This window comes from Grampus griseus (assembly GCF_964374135.1).
Source record: "Grampus griseus genome assembly, chromosome: 2".
Taxonomy (NCBI): domain Eukaryota; kingdom Metazoa; phylum Chordata; class Mammalia; order Artiodactyla; family Delphinidae; genus Grampus; species Grampus griseus.
Genome location: NC_139018.1, coordinates 121,042,107 through 121,060,022, shown reverse-complemented (window position 1 = coordinate 121,060,022; position 17,916 = coordinate 121,042,107). Strand labels below are relative to the sequence as shown.

Sequence of the window (17,916 nt, the reverse complement as noted above, 5' to 3'; positions counted from 1 at the left end):
TTGAAATCTTAACCTCCACAGTGATGGTTATTTGGAGGTGAGGCCTTTGGGAGGTGATTAGGTCATGAGGGGGAGCCCTTGGGAATGGAATTAGTGCCCTTATAAAAGGGACCCCAGAGAGCTCCCCTATTCCTGCTGCCATGTGAGGACACGGCCTGAAGACAGCTGTCTGTGAACCAGGAAGCAGGTCCTCACCAGACGCTGAGTCTGCCAGCACCTTGATCTTGGACTCCCAGCCTCCAAACTATGAGAAATAACTGTCTGTTGTTTATAAGCTACCCAGTCTATGGCATTCTGTTATAGCAGCCTGAACGGACTAAGACACCATGATTATAAATAATACACTGTAAACTCGACACCATTATAAATGTAATTATTGTTTTCTATTTAAAATCATCAAATATAGGTTCCCATCAACTGCAATTTGCTGTTCCACCTGATTTTAGGGATAAAGCAGATTTGAATAATGTAGAGATGCCCATACTAGCACTGACCTTACCATAACTGCAAGTTCCTTATGGAAAGCACTGAATTTTCTCATTGTTTTTTGTTTCTCATCCTAGAGCTCTCAGTAAATCATGGAGAATGCTGCAGGGTTCAATAACTGCTCATGCTGAAAAGCAGAGTGGAAAATCCCAAACTTTTTAAGCCAGCACAGTAATAAAGCAGCTTCCTTCTATGTTGCCAGTATCACGTCTTTGCTGGGCTTACCCACAAGGTCCCATTCTCCATTTGGGATATAGCCGCTGATGTCTGCCTCCTGCATCTGCAGATCCAAGGACCATCCTCCATAAGACCAGGACCCAAACTTCAGTTTGCACTGCTGCACATCAAAGGGGAACCATCGCACATCAATGTAGCAGGAGCTCTTGAAGATGCCTACATGGGCAATGAGACAAACCAAGATGAAAGCTGGCTGAGACCTGCTTTAAACACACGGCAGTCTCACACAGTTGGTAGGAATGTAAATTGGTGCAGCCACTATGGGAACAGTACGGGGGCTCCTCAAAAAATTACAAAAAGAACTAAAAATGATCCAGCGATCCCACTCCTGGGTATACATGGAAAGGAAACAAAATCAGTATCTCACAAAGATATTTGTACCCCACTGCAGCATTACTCACAATAGCCAAGACATGGAAACAACCTAAGTTTCTGTTGATGGATAAACAGATAAAATATTATATATATATATATATATATATGTGTGTGTGTGTGTGTGTGTGTGTGTATACATAAAATCAAATTTATGTGGATTATATGGAATATTATTCAGCCTTTAAAAAGATGAAAATCCTGCCATTTGCAACAACATGGATGAAACTGGAGGGCTTTATGCTAAGTGAAATAAGCCACACACAGAAAGACAGATCCTGTATAATATCACTTACATGAAGAATTTTTTTAAAAAAAGTTTAACTCATAGAAACATAGAAACAGAGTAGAATGGTGGTTGCCAAGGGCTGGAGGGTGGGGGAAATGGGAGAGAGGTTGATCAAAAAGGGAACAAACTTTCAGTTATAAGGTGATTCATTTTGAGGATCTAACGTACAGCATCGTGACTACAGTTAATAATATTTTATATTTGAAATTTACTATGTGAGGTGATGGGTGTGTTAATTAACCTGATTGTGGAAATAAATGATTTCACAATATATATGCATATGCATGTGTGTGTGTGTGTGCGTGTGTGTGTGTATATATATATCTACACATGCATATGCATATATATCACGTATATACATACATATATTATACATATATATGTGTATGTGTATATATATGTTACAATTTCATTTGTCAACTACACCTCAGTAATGCTGGAAAAAATATTAAAAATAAAAATAAATGCACAGCAATCCCTTGGTCTCCATCCCATACACTATTCGTAACACACAAAGCCTACTCTTCATGGAGTGAAAAGCTTGCTATCCTGATCAAGCATCGGCCGGTTAAACGATGCATCATTTCTGATGCTCTGCATGTCTCATGATCAATGCTGTGCACACATCCCCTGGACCATTTGAGATCCCTTCAGGAGGAGGCAGTGTGAGTACCGGGGCCTCTCACCTGGGTGTGACCAGAGAGGCTTCAGCCCATCCTGCCCGTCCAAACTAGACCTGTCCAGGACAAGCTGAGTCTTTCTGGAAAAATTTCTAGAAAAGAGTTCAGTTGAAGCTTTACTGTCTTTTACATTTCAAAGGCTACACCGACATTTTCTGTTCTGAGCAAAGAATTCAACATTCTGTAAACTTGCTCTTGCCATGCATGTGCATCTCCAAATTCTAAACAGTAAGAGAGATGTAAAGAATGTAAAAAAAATCCTATAGAAGCTGATAAAAATGATGAAGAGCTTAGAAACAGAATCTGAAAGGTCTGTGTGACTGTGTTTGGTGAGGAGCAGGAAAAACATTTTCTTTAGGTTAAAAATTGAGAACATACTTGGTTATCTAGAAATATAAATGGAAGATAATTTTAACTAGCCTGAATTCTAGATTATAAACAGAACAAAACCTAATAGGTATTAGTTGAAGAGGTAGTGTTTGGACAAAAGCTAGAGTTTCCACTGAAAAGAGGGACAGGACAAGTTGGGAGTAAATTTGCCAACAGGTCACTGAGATAATTCCACACCGGCCATTTATGCCCATGTGCTCCTTGCTGCCCAGAGAAAGACCAGAAGGCAGTGATGGCACAAATAGCTAAGGGTCCCAGTGCTCACAGGGACAAGGCAGACACTCTGTAAATTTCTGCTTCCAAATTTAAAAAAAATGAATGGAGGGACTCAACTTGCTAACAGGGACCCCCCACCCACCCACAGTCAAACTGGGAAAGGATAATAAACTTCCTGTCTCCTCAAGTCCCTTTAAACAGGATTTGCAGCATTACATCCAATGTCCACAGGAATCTGGAAGTCATTACAGACACTGCCCTCCCATTAATGGGCTGAATCCCCCAAAACTCTCACTGCTGGTAGAAAATGAAACTGTAACTGTATTATTCCATTTCTATCAAATGACCAGAAAAAGAGACTCTCTAGAGGCAGAAAGGAGGTCAGTGGTTGTTGCCGCGGGCCGGCAGTGAGGGTGGGGACTAACTGCAAACAGGCAAAAGGGATCTTTGGGGGGTGATGGAAAATGTTCTAGAACTAGATTGCAGTCGTGGTCGTACAACTCTGTGAATTTACTAAAAATCATTGAATTGTGCACTTAAGATGGGCCAATTGTATAATACGTAACTTACACTTCAATAATGCTGTTAAAAAATAAAAATATGACATGGGAAAGAAGTCATTTCCTAATAACCAAGTCTATTTCAAAGCTTGCATCTGAAGCACTTTTTGCCTGTTTAGTTGCTGGAGCAGAGCAGCTTCCCAGTTCAGGTCTACACGACCCCAGGCACAGTCTTGCTGCCCTGAACCAGACAACCCCACACTCTCTAGTCCAGAGTAGGGGAGACTCCCACAATCAAAGCTCCATGTGCCCTCCTGACAGACTCCGGGGGCCACGCAGGCTGGGATGTAGGAACTGGCCCCAAAGGGGCTGCTGCACAGAGGGCTTGGGGGTCAGGAGGACTGCTCCCGTGGCTGAAAATAGCCTCAGCCTTCAGAACAACCCGCAGCCCAGTATTCTTCTATGCTGATGACTGCTGGAGGTCATTTTCCAAAATAGTTCTCATGCTAGAAGCTGCAACTTCTAGGCCTGGTGTAAAAGAGTGTACCAGTGATAGAAGACCCATCCCTTTGTCTTTGTTAGGAGGAAGGCTTGCGTCCCTGGGGGAGGAGAGGAGGGGCTGAGGAAGAAGCAAGGAAGCACAAGGTTTAAGACAGAAAACCTGAAAGTCTGGAGTCCTTCCATCTCCTCAGACAATAATGGATGGTATCTGCCTGTGACAGGTTCAATCCCTGACGCGTTCGTTTACCTACATGTGGGCCAGGCCGCTGGTTGATGAGGGTGGTTCTAACGGGAATAAACACAGATCCTGCCCTTGGGACTCTTATCCTCTGCTAATGAGAAAGAGAATGTAAACCACCACCCAGGAGGCAAAGCCAGCTTTGCTGTGAGCTGTGAGATGGATCCAAGGGCACAAGATGGGGCTGACTGCTGGAGGGTGTGTGTGTGTGTGTGTGTCTGTGAGGGTGTGTGGTGTGTGTGAGCATAGTGTGTGGTATGTTTTTTGTGTGATGTGTCTATATGTGTGGTGTGTATGTATGGCATTAGTGGGTGACGTGTGCACGTGTGTGTGTGTGCACGTGTGTGTGTGTGTGTGTGTGTGTGTGTGGTGTAGGTGTTGGTGGTGAGGAGGGAGGTGGCTGCAGGCTGCCTGGGAACAGAAAGTTAAACAAACAGTTGCAATGGGGGAAATAACCCTGGAAAATAACATGTGAAAAATCATCTAGAAGATTTAAAGAAATCTGCTAATATCTTGAGGGCACGAAGCCTGGGTTTCCCATGGCATGGATCACTCACAAGCAGCCCAAGGCCCTGTGAACTGACAGGAATGATGGGAGGAGATTCAACCCCAGCAGTTACCCATCAGCTGCCTGAGAAGGAGAGACGCTCTTTCAGGAAGAAATCACTGATGAGTCCCTTGGAAACCACCTGTTCTCACCTCTAACAAGCAGGTGGGCTTTAATGCACGCACTCAAGAAGCCAGCCCAGCAAGGTCACCGTCTCACCCCGACACTGGAGGGCAGCACATACCCAGGTACCCAGTGCAGTGGGAAGGAAAACGCAGGCTGTGAGGAGGAAATGACCTGGAGGTTGGTTGCAGGCTATAAGGAGAACAGAAATGACCTGACAACGGAGACTTGTTTTAGTTGTGGATGAACTTTAAAGAACACAGGACAGACAATACGGACAGAGGACATGTGTTGGCAAAGACAGCTTAAGCCATGATCCCAAGAGGAAGACAGCATTGCCACGCTCAGGGAATACATGCAAGCACAGAGGAGAAGAAGTCAGGAGGGCTGGGCGTGCGTGGAGGCTAAGGATGCTCAGAGCTCAGAGCCAGCCGCTGCCCCTGCGGGCACCGTCGGGCACCCCAACCTCCTTCACGCTGTCTAACTGCAGGGGACAAAGGGAGCGGCACTTACCTGGAGGGAGGTACTGGCAGTGCCCAGAAGAATTCACTAACACGTTGGTGTGGAACGTGGCGTCAAACCGCTCATCAGCACTGGAAACAGGAGAAGGATCCGTGAGCCAGCCCAGCTGGGCAATGGGTTCCCCATGCCCTTAGGGCAGTTGTTCCTGCAGTCCGAGCAGCTCTGAGAGGGGCTGCTGCTTGCAGTTGGGACAGCCAGCAGCGGTCTGAGAGCCCCACCTGTGGTTGACCTGGAAGGTCTTCCCAGAGCACAGGGGGAAGAGACCAGTGCCCACCTCCATTTCAAAGGGATGCCTATTTTTTCCATATGTATATAAAACAAAGCTCTTAGCAAAAATGAAACCTGAAGACAACTTAGGAGGACATTGGCAGATGAGACATTTCAATCCATCTGCAGGAGATAAAGAGTGGGGGGAAGCAGAGCGCCCCTCTATCAGCCCTTAAGGGTGGGATTTGGACCCACTGTGTTCAAGGCCCTAGTTCCAGCCCCTTGAATGGGTCCAAAGCTCGGTTGGTGCTTGAGAAATCCAGTTTGAGTGACTGAGGCTGCAGGTGCATGGGGGAGCTGGGCAGCCCCAAGGAGTACGGGGCTCCAGGCTTAGTGATGACAGGAAGGAGCACCGGTGGAGACAGAAGAATTAGGTTCAAGTGTAGAAGAATGCACTCCAGCCCCACCCCCTGCCCATGGTCAGAACCTCCTACAGCCAGGAGTTACCAACCTGGTTAAAGGGGGCACACAAAACGGAAAGGAAAAACAATTAAGACCAACAGCCCTTATTATCCAGGTCTTTCATTTTCTGTGTTCTGACACTTTGACATCTGGGGCCTTGCTGATCCTGGAGGGACTGCTCCACCCCCACCCCCATCCCAGGTCAGCCAATTCCTAGAGATAGCAAACAACTCGCTCAAATGGAAAGGAACCAATCCAGAGCCCACACCCCCACCATCTCTTTTATGGAGATCTCACCCTCCTGGCCACCATCCACCTGCCCTAATCACCCCAGGACCAGGTACCAGACAAACAGGGACAGGCCATATGTACCCAAGCCTGCTGAAGGCATTCCGGGTCCTAGCCCTGCTTACCCTGCCTCACCAGTTCCATTCCATGGAAACCACAATAAAGGCTTTTGACCACATTTTCCCCTCACGCCCTCTGCCTCCTGACTGTCCCTAGTGCTTCCCTGTGTGGCCCTGTATGGCGAGCATGCCTCCTGTTTCCAGGGAACTGTAAGATAAACTTCCTTCCTTCCTGCCAGTCATTTCTGTGTCTGCATTTTACCATGCCTGATTAAAACATATCCTTAAAATGTCAGATGTAGTGAATGGACTTGAGGACACGGGGAGTGGGAAGGGTAAGCTGGGATGACATGAGAAGGTGGCATGGACATATATACTCTACCAAATGTAAAATAGCTAGCTAGTGGGAAGCGGCCACATAGCACAGGGAGATCAGCTCGGTGCTTTGTGACCACCTAGAGGGCTGGGATAGGGAGGGTGGGAGGGAGGGAGATGCAAGAGGGAAGAGATATGGGAACATATGTATATGTATAACTGATTCACTTTGTTATAAAGCAGAAACTAACACACTATTGTAAAGCAATTATACTCCAATAAAGATGTTAAAAAAAAAAAAGTCGCCCTACAGGTGAATAAAAAAGTAAACAGCCTCAAGAAAACGTAGCCAGCCAGTCAAGATGCCAGCACCTCGAGTTAAGTTTCCCTCATTTTAGCAACTGGAGAACCTCTGCTAAGGGTTGCCCACATCTACAGAGGCTCTGCAGCCTTTTCTGTTCCCAAAATCCTCTAAAGGGGAAACTCACCGTCATGAGATATCTGAGAACAGCCTTCACTGTGAGAGACAAGGACAGAAACAAGAAAGATCCAAGAAGAAACAGTCAACGAAAGGAATGAAAAATTACCTCTTATAAAAGTAATAGCCTCACAAAAATTCAAGAGGATATTGCATTTAGAAAAACAAATGGCAATATGGAAGTTAAAACATGATCTATGAAATACACCTTTATAAATAGGTGGGAGGTTTGGCTGATAAGAATCACTGAGATGAAATGTAAGACCGAAAGGATGAGGGCCTCAGAGTAAAGGCCAAGGAAGCGGAAGAGACATGGGGGCGGGGGTGGGTAGTGGGAGGGAGAGAAATCACACAGAGAAATTGTAGAGCTGAAAGAAACCCCTCCAACGTGAAGGCAAAGAAAGGTGTTTTTAAGAACATTAAGTTGCCAGAGAGCTTGTTTCTTATGTATATTTTCTTGGTCATGGACTTGAGCATCAGCTCCAGAAGAATGAGGGTGAATACTAAGGAAGAAGAAATAAACTTTCAGACCAAACCTAAAGATCTGGAAAAGGAATTTTCATGATGAGCTGTGTAGTGGGTCTAGAAAAAGGGGCGGGGTCCAAATTACAGCAAGATATAAGGGGTCTCTGAAGAGAGTAAAGTGGATTCAGAGTAATGAAGAGAAGAAACAACAAGGTGGAAAACACCGTGGATTTGACTAAGGGCACATTGTTTTCAAAAATCTTTAATTAAAAAAAGCCACCAGAAACTTCAGGAAAAAACTGTACAAGAAAGCCAAGGTTTGAATATGAAACAAAAATGTGATGAAGCTTAAAGAAAGAAGGAAGGGAGGAAGACTAAGCTACAATAAAAAGATAATCCTCTGAGATGAAAAAGGACACATCCACCCCCTGACTTCCAAACACACTCAGGGAGAGAGAGGAGGAGGAAGGCTCAAGATGTAAATATCCTTTGCTTCACTGCAGTCTGTACCTGACTGTCTTAATGACACACAAACAGTGACTGGGAACCAAATATCTGAGGATGTGGACCTTCACAAACTCACCCTGGATTTTACCCTGCTTTTTAAATTAGGTTCTCTGGAACCCCAAGATTCTGTGGAGGTGCTTCAGATTTCTGCAAATGTTTGATTCCAGTATTTTCTTTTCCTTGTGTTTCAAAATGCATCATCAGATGAATGGATAAAGAAGATGTGGCACACATATACAATGGAATATTACTCAGCCATAAAAAGAAACAAAATTGAACTATTTGTAGTGAGGTGGATAGACCTAGAGTCTGTCATACAGAGTGAAGTAAGTCAGAAAGAGAAAGACAAATACCATAGGCTAACACATATATATGGAATTTAAGAAAAAAAATATCATGAAGAACCTAGGGGTAAGACAGGAATAAAGACACAGACCTACTAGAGAATGGACTTGAGGATATGGGGAGGGGGAAGGGTAAGCTGTGACAAAGCGAGAGAGAGGCATGGACATGTATACACTACCAAACGTAAGGTAGCTAGCTAGTGGGAAGCAGCTGCATAGCACAGGGAGATCAGCTCGGTGCTTTGTGACCGCCTGGAGTGGTGGGATAGGGAGGGTGGGAGGAAGGAAGACGCAAGAGGGAAGAGATATGGCGACATATGTATATGTATAACTGATTCACTTTGTTATAAAGCAGAAACTAACACACCATTGTAAAGCAATTATACTCCAATAAAGATGTAAAAAACTGCGAATAAAAGTCCAAAAACACTCAAATAATTGTTTGCAAAATTTTAACTCTTCAGACACTACCAATGTATTAATTCATGTGGCCCGTTTAACTTCTTTTCTGGTGGACGTGAAACTAAAACTCCTCTTGCCATGAATACTGCATGTATTTGAAACTCTTGAAAATGAGTCACCCAGTAAGATTTCAGTTTTGCATGATTGTTCTTTAAAAAAAAATTCACATTTGAATCTACAATTCCAGCACAGAACCTGCATCTGCCTTGGCACCTCTTCCCCCACCCCCGACCCCGCAGCAGCAACAGCAGAAAGCACTGTGTGATGCTTCCATAGCTTTGCTTATTTTAAGCTTGGGTGTCATCCTGGCTGATTTTTATATTTATAATAAAGGCTGTGGGCATCTGTTAATGATTCAATTCCGAAAGAAAATAAAATTCATACAGCTCTTTCTCCATGGATTTGGAGCAATTTAATTGAAAAGACTCTTGAGATCACAAGGCAAATGGGTAAAAACAAGATAAAAATCTGTTGCTAATGGCTGTGTGACTCAGTGATTTCTGAATACCGTTCAACCAAAATAGAATATTGAGATAAATGTACCACTGTCATCATTATCAAAATCTTAATACTCACTGTGGAAGTTTTAGGGTTCTTCCCCAGGGGCAAATTGATTTTATACGTAAATGATATAAAAGTAAACTCTGGTCATAATTATGTGCTAATACCACTTCATCTGTTTTGACCATTAGGGCTGGAGATAAGGTTTGTTTGAAAAAGGGTTCTGTTGCTAAAATCTGAGTCTGAAAACACGGAGGGGATGAAGTCCCTGTGAAACATGAGTGACCAAAACCACTGCAAGGACCTGCCAGGCGACAATATCAGTGATGTCCATTGGGTGCCAGCTGACAGTGACCTTGAGGCCACATGGTATCACAGCCTTGCAGCCAGCAGATTCTGGTCACCCTGGAGGCTGGGTGGGTTCACAGAACTCAGCTCACTCTTCCCTCTGTGCTGGTGTGCACCTGAAACTTTCTGTATTAAACTGTTAGAAAACAGTCAAACATACATATTTTTTCTTGACTACTAGAGGACAGGATACACCCTCAGAACTTTTGATGACCCTGGCACGTGGCCCTTCACTCCCCTCAAAACCTCTTCCCTCCAGCAGCCTTGGTCCTCGTCCAGGTAGTAATGGACAGATGAGCCTGCACTTGGTGTGAGGGGAGCTCTGGGCACTCCCACTGAGAAGTGCCCATGGAGAGGAGGGATATTTAACCCCAATATTGAAGGGGCAGGTCCTACGTCATCTGTCAAGTAGTCAGGAGCAGAGGACATCTGGACAGGCTCTAAGGATGGGCAGAAGGCTCACAGGTTCTGTGAGCCTACCAGGAAAGGTGGGTGTGTCCCCAGAAGACAGCGTAGTCTGATCACACACCTGGAGGTAGGCTGGACTGAGGGAAGCTTCATGAAGGTGAGGTTTGCCTGGAGCAGGGGTGAATGAGATGTTGTCCCAAGCAGCAAGGCTAATACAGGGGCTTGAGGGCTAACCACTGGTGGCTATGCCTACAGGACCCAAGGGCCCATCCTTAGGGGAGGATTACAAACTGTGCTTCCAGACGTCAATGGCAGCACAGGCAGGCAGAGCCCAAGGGACACAGGTGAACCCTGGTGGTCTGGGTTAAGACTATTTCCTGCTCCCCATCCACAGGGTCTGACACAGTGCCTGATCCCAGCCCTGCAAAGGGCTCCTGGCCCTGGAAGCAGAGCCCTCTGATCCCAGCTTGGTGCAGCCCCTGCTCATCTTGCCCCGCAACACTGACCCCCATCTCTGAGCAAAAAACCCCAGGTACACTGCACTGCTGTCGAGAGCACACTGTGGGCTCATGAGGTGAGGACTGTAATGAATAGGGTCTCAGGCGCCATCAGACCCATTCCCTCTGAGCTCACATGGTCCTCAAAAGAGAGAGAGGGAAGAGCAGAAAAGGCGAAAATGATCTTAACTGCTCTACCACAAAAAAGAAATAATGATTATGTGATGAGGATAGGGGTGTCAGCTAATGCTACAATGGTAATCATATTGCAATATATATGTATTTCAAATCAACACAATGTACACGGTAAACATAAAATGTTGTATATATATATCTCAATTGTATCTCAATAAAAATAATAAAATAAAATTTAAAATATTGTAAGAAAAAAAGTAAATGAATAAGAAAGAGGAAACCCATCTATCTCAAAAGACTGTCAATCTAAGGTGCCATTTATCTTAAATCTTTTAAGGAATAAAAGCTGCCATGGATCAAAGATAAGATCAATAAAACTAAAAGCTGGTTCTTGGTGAAGATAAACAAAATTGATAAACCATTAGCCAGACTCATCAAGAAGAAAAGGGAGAAGACTCAAATCAATAGAATTAGAAATGAAAAAGGAGAAGTAACAACTGACACTGCAGAGATAAAAAGGACCACGAGAGATTACTACAAGCAACTATATGCCAATAAAATGGACAACCTGGAAGAAATGGACAAATTCTTAGAAAAGCACAACCTTCCAAGACTGAACCAGGAAGAAATAGAAAATGTAAACAGACTAATCAAAAGCACTGAAGTTGAGACTGTGATTAAAAATCTTCCAACAGGGCTTCCCTGGTAGCGCAGTGGTTGAGAGTCCGCCTGCCAATGCAGGGGACGTGGGTTCGTGCCCCGGTCGGGGAGGATCCCACATGTCACGGGGCGGCTGGACCCGTGAGCCATGGCCGCTGGGCCTGCGCGTCTGGAGACTGTGCTCTGCAACGGGAGAGGCCGCATCGGTGAGAGGCCCGCGTACAGAAAAAAAAAAAAAAAAAAAAAATCTTCCAACAAACAAAAGCCCAGGACCAGATGGCTTCATAGGCGAACTCTATCAAACATTTACAGAAGGGCTAACACCTATCCTTCTCAAACTCTTCCAAAATATAGCAGAGGGAAGAACACTCCCAAACTCATTCTACAAGGCCACCATCTCCCCGATACCAAAACCAGACAAAAATTTACCATTGCAACAAAAAGAATAAAATACCTAGGAATAAACCTACCTAAGGAGACAAAAGCATGGACTTATATATACTACCACATGTAAAATAGATAGTTAGTGGGAAGCAGCCGCATAGCACAGGGAGATCAGCTCGGTGCTTTGTGACCACCTAGAGGGGTAGGATAGGGAGTGTGGGAGGGAGACGCAAGAGGGAGGGGATATGGGGATATATGTATATGTATAGTTGGTTCACTTTGTTATAAAGCAGAAACTAACACACCATTGTAAAGCAATTATACTCCAATAAAGGTGTTAAAAAAATAAAAATAAAAACAATACATTGGTAACAGCAAAAAAAAAAAAAAAAAGCTGCCAATTACATGTTAAGATACCGCTGATGCCCAGATTTCAGAGGAAAAAAGTCTGTAGAGGATAGATTAATTTTATTTCAAAAGAGAGTAGTAAGTCCTTTCTCTGGATATTTTGATTTTGTTATGTATTTTATTCTAAAGTGTTAAGGACATGTTAAAATGATAGCAAGGTGGCTTGTCACAGACCATGACCAAAAAGTCTTGAGCAGAACTGAAATTTCATGGTCGTTTCTACCTTTCAGAGATCCCAGGAGGCAGACATCCAGGTATCAGCAGGAGGCTTCCAGAAGAATCTATTCAAGATCCTTTCTTTACCCACCAATTTATATGTTAAATGGCATATAACATGGATTATAACAATTGGATGTAACATTGGATGAATTATAACAATGTTATAAATAATATGGGATAATGTTATCAAAGCCTGTGTCAAGTTTCTGGGCTCCCAATATTGTTCCTTGATCAATAGGACTGTTCCTGATCCAGTACAACATCATCTTAATCACTACAACTTAGTGGAAATGTTGGTATTTGGCAGGGCAAGTCTCCGACAACTTTGTTCTTTTGTTTAAAAATTATCTTACCTACCCCTGGCCCTTTACTCATCATTAAGTTCTAGGATCTACTTGTCCAGTCCCATGAAGACCCAGCTGAGACTTTAGTTGGAATCACATTAAATTTACAGACTAGTTTGGGAAATTCTGACATCTTTATGATACTGAGTTTTCCCAGAAATAAATATATAACTCACCATTTATTTTGGTCTTAGATTTATTTATTGATACTTTTTAACACCTGCAAATACTGGAAAAAAGTCATATAGTTGATGAATGATGGTAATTTAGTTTATTCCTTTCTAATCTTTAATATTTCATTCTTTTACTTTTCTTGCTATTTAAGATTCTTATCATTCTTAAGATATTTTTTAAGTGATGACAATAGGTATCTTTATTTTGTTCCACATACAGAAACTTGTAATGTTTCAGCATTAAATGAACTTTTGGTAAACACCTTACATCAGGTTACACAAGTTTTCTTCTATTTCACAAATAGGTATTAAATACCATCAACTGATTTTTCCCCAGCTACCAAGATGATCGTGTGATTTTTCTCCTTCATTCTGTTAATATTGATAGAATGAATTATATAAATGAATTTTTCTAAAGTTAAACAAAACTTATTTTTCATTAGAAAACTAAATTTGTTATGATTTTTTTAAAATTATTGCTAGATTTAGTGAGTTAATACTCTAGTTAAGATGCATACATACATGCTCATAAGTGATACTGTATGCTAGATGGAACTTGCCTGCAAAACCCACTTTTTCGAATTTCTTTTTAAAAACATATCAATCAAGAGAATGAAAAGGCAAGCTTCAGACTGGTAGAAAATATTTGAAAAAAGATATACATGATAAAGACTGCTATCCAAAATATACAAATGACACTTAACAGTAAGAAAACAACCCAATCAAAAAAACCTTGAACAGACACCTCAACAAAGAAGTTATCAGGGAATTGCAAATTTAAACAACCAGATACCACCACATACCTAGTAAATGGTCAAAATGCAGAACAATGAGAACACCACATCTGGCAAGGATGTAGAGCAACAGGAGCTTTCATTCGTTACTGATGGGTACGCAAAATGGAACAGCCACTTTGAAAGACACTTTGGCAGCTTCTTACAAAACTAAACATCCTCTTACCATACAATCCACCAATCACACTCCTTGGTGTTTACTAAAAGGAGTTGAAAACTTATGTCCAGACAGCAATCTGCACATGGATGCTTAAAGCAGCTTTATTCATAATTGCCAAAACTTTGAAGCAATCAAGATGTTCTTGAGTAGGTGAATGAATAAATAAATAAACTGTGGTATATCCAGACAATGAAATGTTATTTAGTCTTAAAATGAAATGAGCTATTAAGCCATGAAAGACCTGGAGGAAGCTTAAATGCATACTACTAAGTGAAAGAAGCCAGTCCGAGGGCTACATACTGTATGATTCCAACTATATGACATTCTGGACCAGGCAAAACTATGGAGACAGTAAAGCTCAGTGGTTTCCAGGAGTTAGGGGGAGAGAGGGATAAATGGGAGGAGCACAGAGGATTTTTAGGGCAGTGAAGCTAGTATGTACTATAATGGTGGATACATGTCATTATACATTTGTCCACATCCATAGAATGTACAACATAAAAAGCAAACCCTTAGTGTAAACTATGGACTTTGGGTGATCGTTATTTGTCAATGTTGGCTCATCGATTGTAACAAACATACCACTCTGGTGAGGGTGTTCATAATCGGGGAGGCAGTGCATTGTGGGGGCAGGGCTATGTGGGAAATCTCTGAACCTTCTCAACTATGCTGGGGATCTAAAACTGCTCTAAAAAATAAAGCATATTTTAAAGATAGATAGATGATAGGTAGATAGGTAGAGAGATCCAATTATCTTGTGTATTTTTCTATTTTGTCTAGAACCAGCTTATATTTTTCTAGAAAAAATAATTTCTGGCTAAGTTTCCATATTCAGTGGCATAAAGTTGTCCATAACATTCTCTCTTCTTTACTTTCTTGATAATTATTCCCTAAGTTGTGTTCATTTTATTAGTTCTTTTTAAAAGCAACTTATTCCTTCTTGATTTCTATCTTATTTTTCTCATTTAATAAATTTCTACTCTTTTCTTTATTCTTCCTTCTCTTTACTTAATATTATTTTTTTCCTAACTTCTTGGGATTGGTAATTAATTCACAAATTTTAGTTTTAAAATCTTGCCTAATGTAAGCATTTAAGGCTATGGATTTCTCCCTACATATATACACACATGCACACACACATTCACACACACTAAAGTTTTTTTTTTTTAATTCACATTTGGGTACTTAGTTCTCCAGATATGTATTTTTAGTAGAACAAGGACACATCTGTTTTTCTATATGTGTCTATCTGTATCTATTTCTCTACATTAGATGAGGCTTGTTAATTATGAAGTTCTATATCCTGACACATTTTTTCCTTCTTGAACTATCAATTACTAAAAAAAACCAGTACATTAAAATCTTCTACCACAATTATGGATTTATCTGCCAATTTTTCTTCATTTGTTTCAAAGCTATTTTATTAGGTGCATACATGTGAAATTTGTTAAATATTCTCAGAAATTGTTTCTTTTTTATCATTATGACTTGATCTTTAACCTTAATTGCACCTTTTTTCTTATAGCGTGTGTGCGTGCACATGAGAGTGCGTGTGTGTGTACATTTTCCTGTTATAAACATAGCCATTCTAATTTTATCTTATTCTTGTTGGCCCAGTGTATCTTTTTCCTTTTTTTTTTTGTCTCTTGTGTACTTATGCTTTAGTTCAAATATATATCCAAATGGTGTGTGTGTGTGTGTATATACACACACACACATATATATGTGTGTGTATATATATATATACACACACAAATGGTGTACAGTTGGATTTTTTAAAAATATATAGTTGGGGGATCTCTGTCTTTTTAACTAGCTGCCTAATCCTTTATCTTGTCTGTTACAATGTTTGGTTTTATTCCTACTATTTAATTTTGTGCTTTTTATTTCACCGTCCTTTGATTGCATTTCCCTCATTTCTATAGGCTTCTCACATTTTCTTTATTCTTTCCCTACTCACTTCTTACCTGTCTGGAAGTTTAAAAAATTATTCTTATGCTTCTGATGGTTATTCTTACATTTTTTTAATCCCTTTAAAACAAACATTTATTGTTCTTTTCTAATTACAGAAATAAAACATATTCACAAAAAGGGAAATACAGAAAACACTTGGTAGGGACGCAATAATTATGAGGTGACTGAAGGAACAAAAATTAAAACTACCCACAATTCTGTAACTCAGAGGTAACCTCTTCAACATTTTTTTCTGACCTTTTTCTATGCATGTGGATACATCGGTTGTATATAATGCACATGCATACATACAGATATTTTAAACAAAATTTTAGATCTTACATACAATACTCTTTAGAATTTGCTTTTTTTCCCCACTTTAGCAATGCATCATAGACAGTTTCAATTTTTACATTTTTAACGTGTATACTTTACTCAGAGTTGACAGCTCCATGTTCTGCCAGAGCAACTTAAGTCCAACTAAGTGCTTTACCTACAAGTACCATCCAAATACTGCCTTTCATGTTACTATTTTCCATCATTTTAATCTCTCTTTGTTTTTCACCCTCAAGTTCATCATTATTATTATATATGTTCAAAACTATTTATATTTACCTGAATTTTTAACAATTGCGTTCCTTCTCATATCCTGTTCCTAAATGTATATTCTGGTAGTTTCTTTAATACGTGTATTTCTGGTATTTCATCATGGCAGTTTACCTCTTCATGGTAACTTTAGTCTTTGTTTTCCTGAAAATGTCCTGATTTTGCCCCTCATGTAAAGAAGGGTTTAGCCAGGACAGAATTCTACATTGATGATTATTTTCTCTCAAAATTTAAAGTTACTCTTATTTTTTTCTGTCTTCTACTGTTGCCTCTAAAAGGCCTGCAGTCAGTCTAATCATCATCCCTTTGTAGCAAACTATCTTTTTTTCTTTCATTTTTTCCAGTATCTTCTTAGCTTTGGGCGTTCTGCCGCTTTTAGCAAAGTTGTCTAGGTGCCCGTTTCTTATTATCTATCTTTTCTCAGACTTCTTGTATCTCCTGAAACTGAGGATTTATGTTTTTCATCAATATTATTAAATTCTCAGCCATTCTTTTGGAACATGGCTTCTGGAGGAAAAAGTCGTATTTCACCGGAAAACTGCATCCTCTAAAAGCATACAGCTCTGAGCAAGGCATGGGACTACGTCTGAGCTCTTTGGAAGCTCTTTGGAAGCTGCAAGCAGAGGATAGATGCATAAATTATGTGTTGTCTGGGAGTGATTTCACTGGTGGTGATTTGACTTCCTGCGCCCTGTAAATAAACACATTTTATGTCCACTTACAATTCATCTCAACATTCCTTTACTTCATATACATTTGTCCTGGTTTGACTTTTCCTTTAATTGGATCTAACATCTGCCTTGTTCCCTCATGTCTTGTGAGTAAAATAAATTCTTTAGCATGTGTTCGTTTTTTATATCTGTATATGGGTCACAATTTTACCTTTCCTCTGAAAAATCATCTCCTAACACTTCTCCCACGTTCTTTCTATTATTTCCTTCTACAATACCAACCACCACGTGTGGGAGCACCTACGCAAGAGAGGAACTCATATGCCCTGTCTCACAAGGTTACATGTGGGGTCAATCCAGGATGGGGTTCATGCATCCACATCTGTTTTCTGCATGACCTCAGACACACTGTGCTATTATTTTGATGACTCTTCCTATTTTTGACTTATTTGCAAAATAATAACAGTACCCTTCTCAAAAAGGTTGTAAATATATGTAAAACATTTGGACCAGGACCTGGTACATCGAAGCACCATTCACCAATGCATCCATTCACCATTCTTTCATATTTTCCACCTATTTAGCTGGCTATAGTTCATCTAGGAAATTACCTCTACTCCTTTGACCGTGTCTCACCTGACACCCAATGCTTCTACTGAGTTTTTAATTTTTTATTTCATTGAAATGCTGTGTTAGTTTTACAATGTTGTGTTAGTTTTACAATGTTTAGATTTACAATGTTGTGTTAGCTTCAGGTGTACAGCACACTGATTCAGTTATACATATATATATATATATATATATATATATATATATATTCTTTTTCAGATTCTTTTCCCTTTTAGGTTATCACAAAATATTGAGTATAGTTCCCTGTGCTATACAGTGGGTCCTTGTTTATCTATTTTATCTACTGTAGTGTGTATATGTTAATCCCAATCTCCTAATTTATCCCTCCCTCACCCTT

General features: G+C 40.9%; 1 protein-coding gene across 1 annotated transcript in view; it reads right to left on the bottom strand.

The window, feature by feature from the left end:
* CHRNA7 (cholinergic receptor nicotinic alpha 7 subunit) overlaps positions 1-17,916 on the bottom strand; it is a gene marked incomplete at both ends in the record, with an annotated part of 127,445 nt that overhangs the window by 11,924 nt on the left and 97,605 nt on the right. Inside the window, 2 exons of the mRNA XM_082648143.1 lie at positions 712-879; positions 5,093-5,172. Of these exons, the coding sequence (XP_082504269.1) occupies positions 712-879; positions 5,093-5,172 (248 nt within the window). The remainder of the gene's footprint in view (positions 1-711; positions 880-5,092; positions 5,173-17,916) is intronic.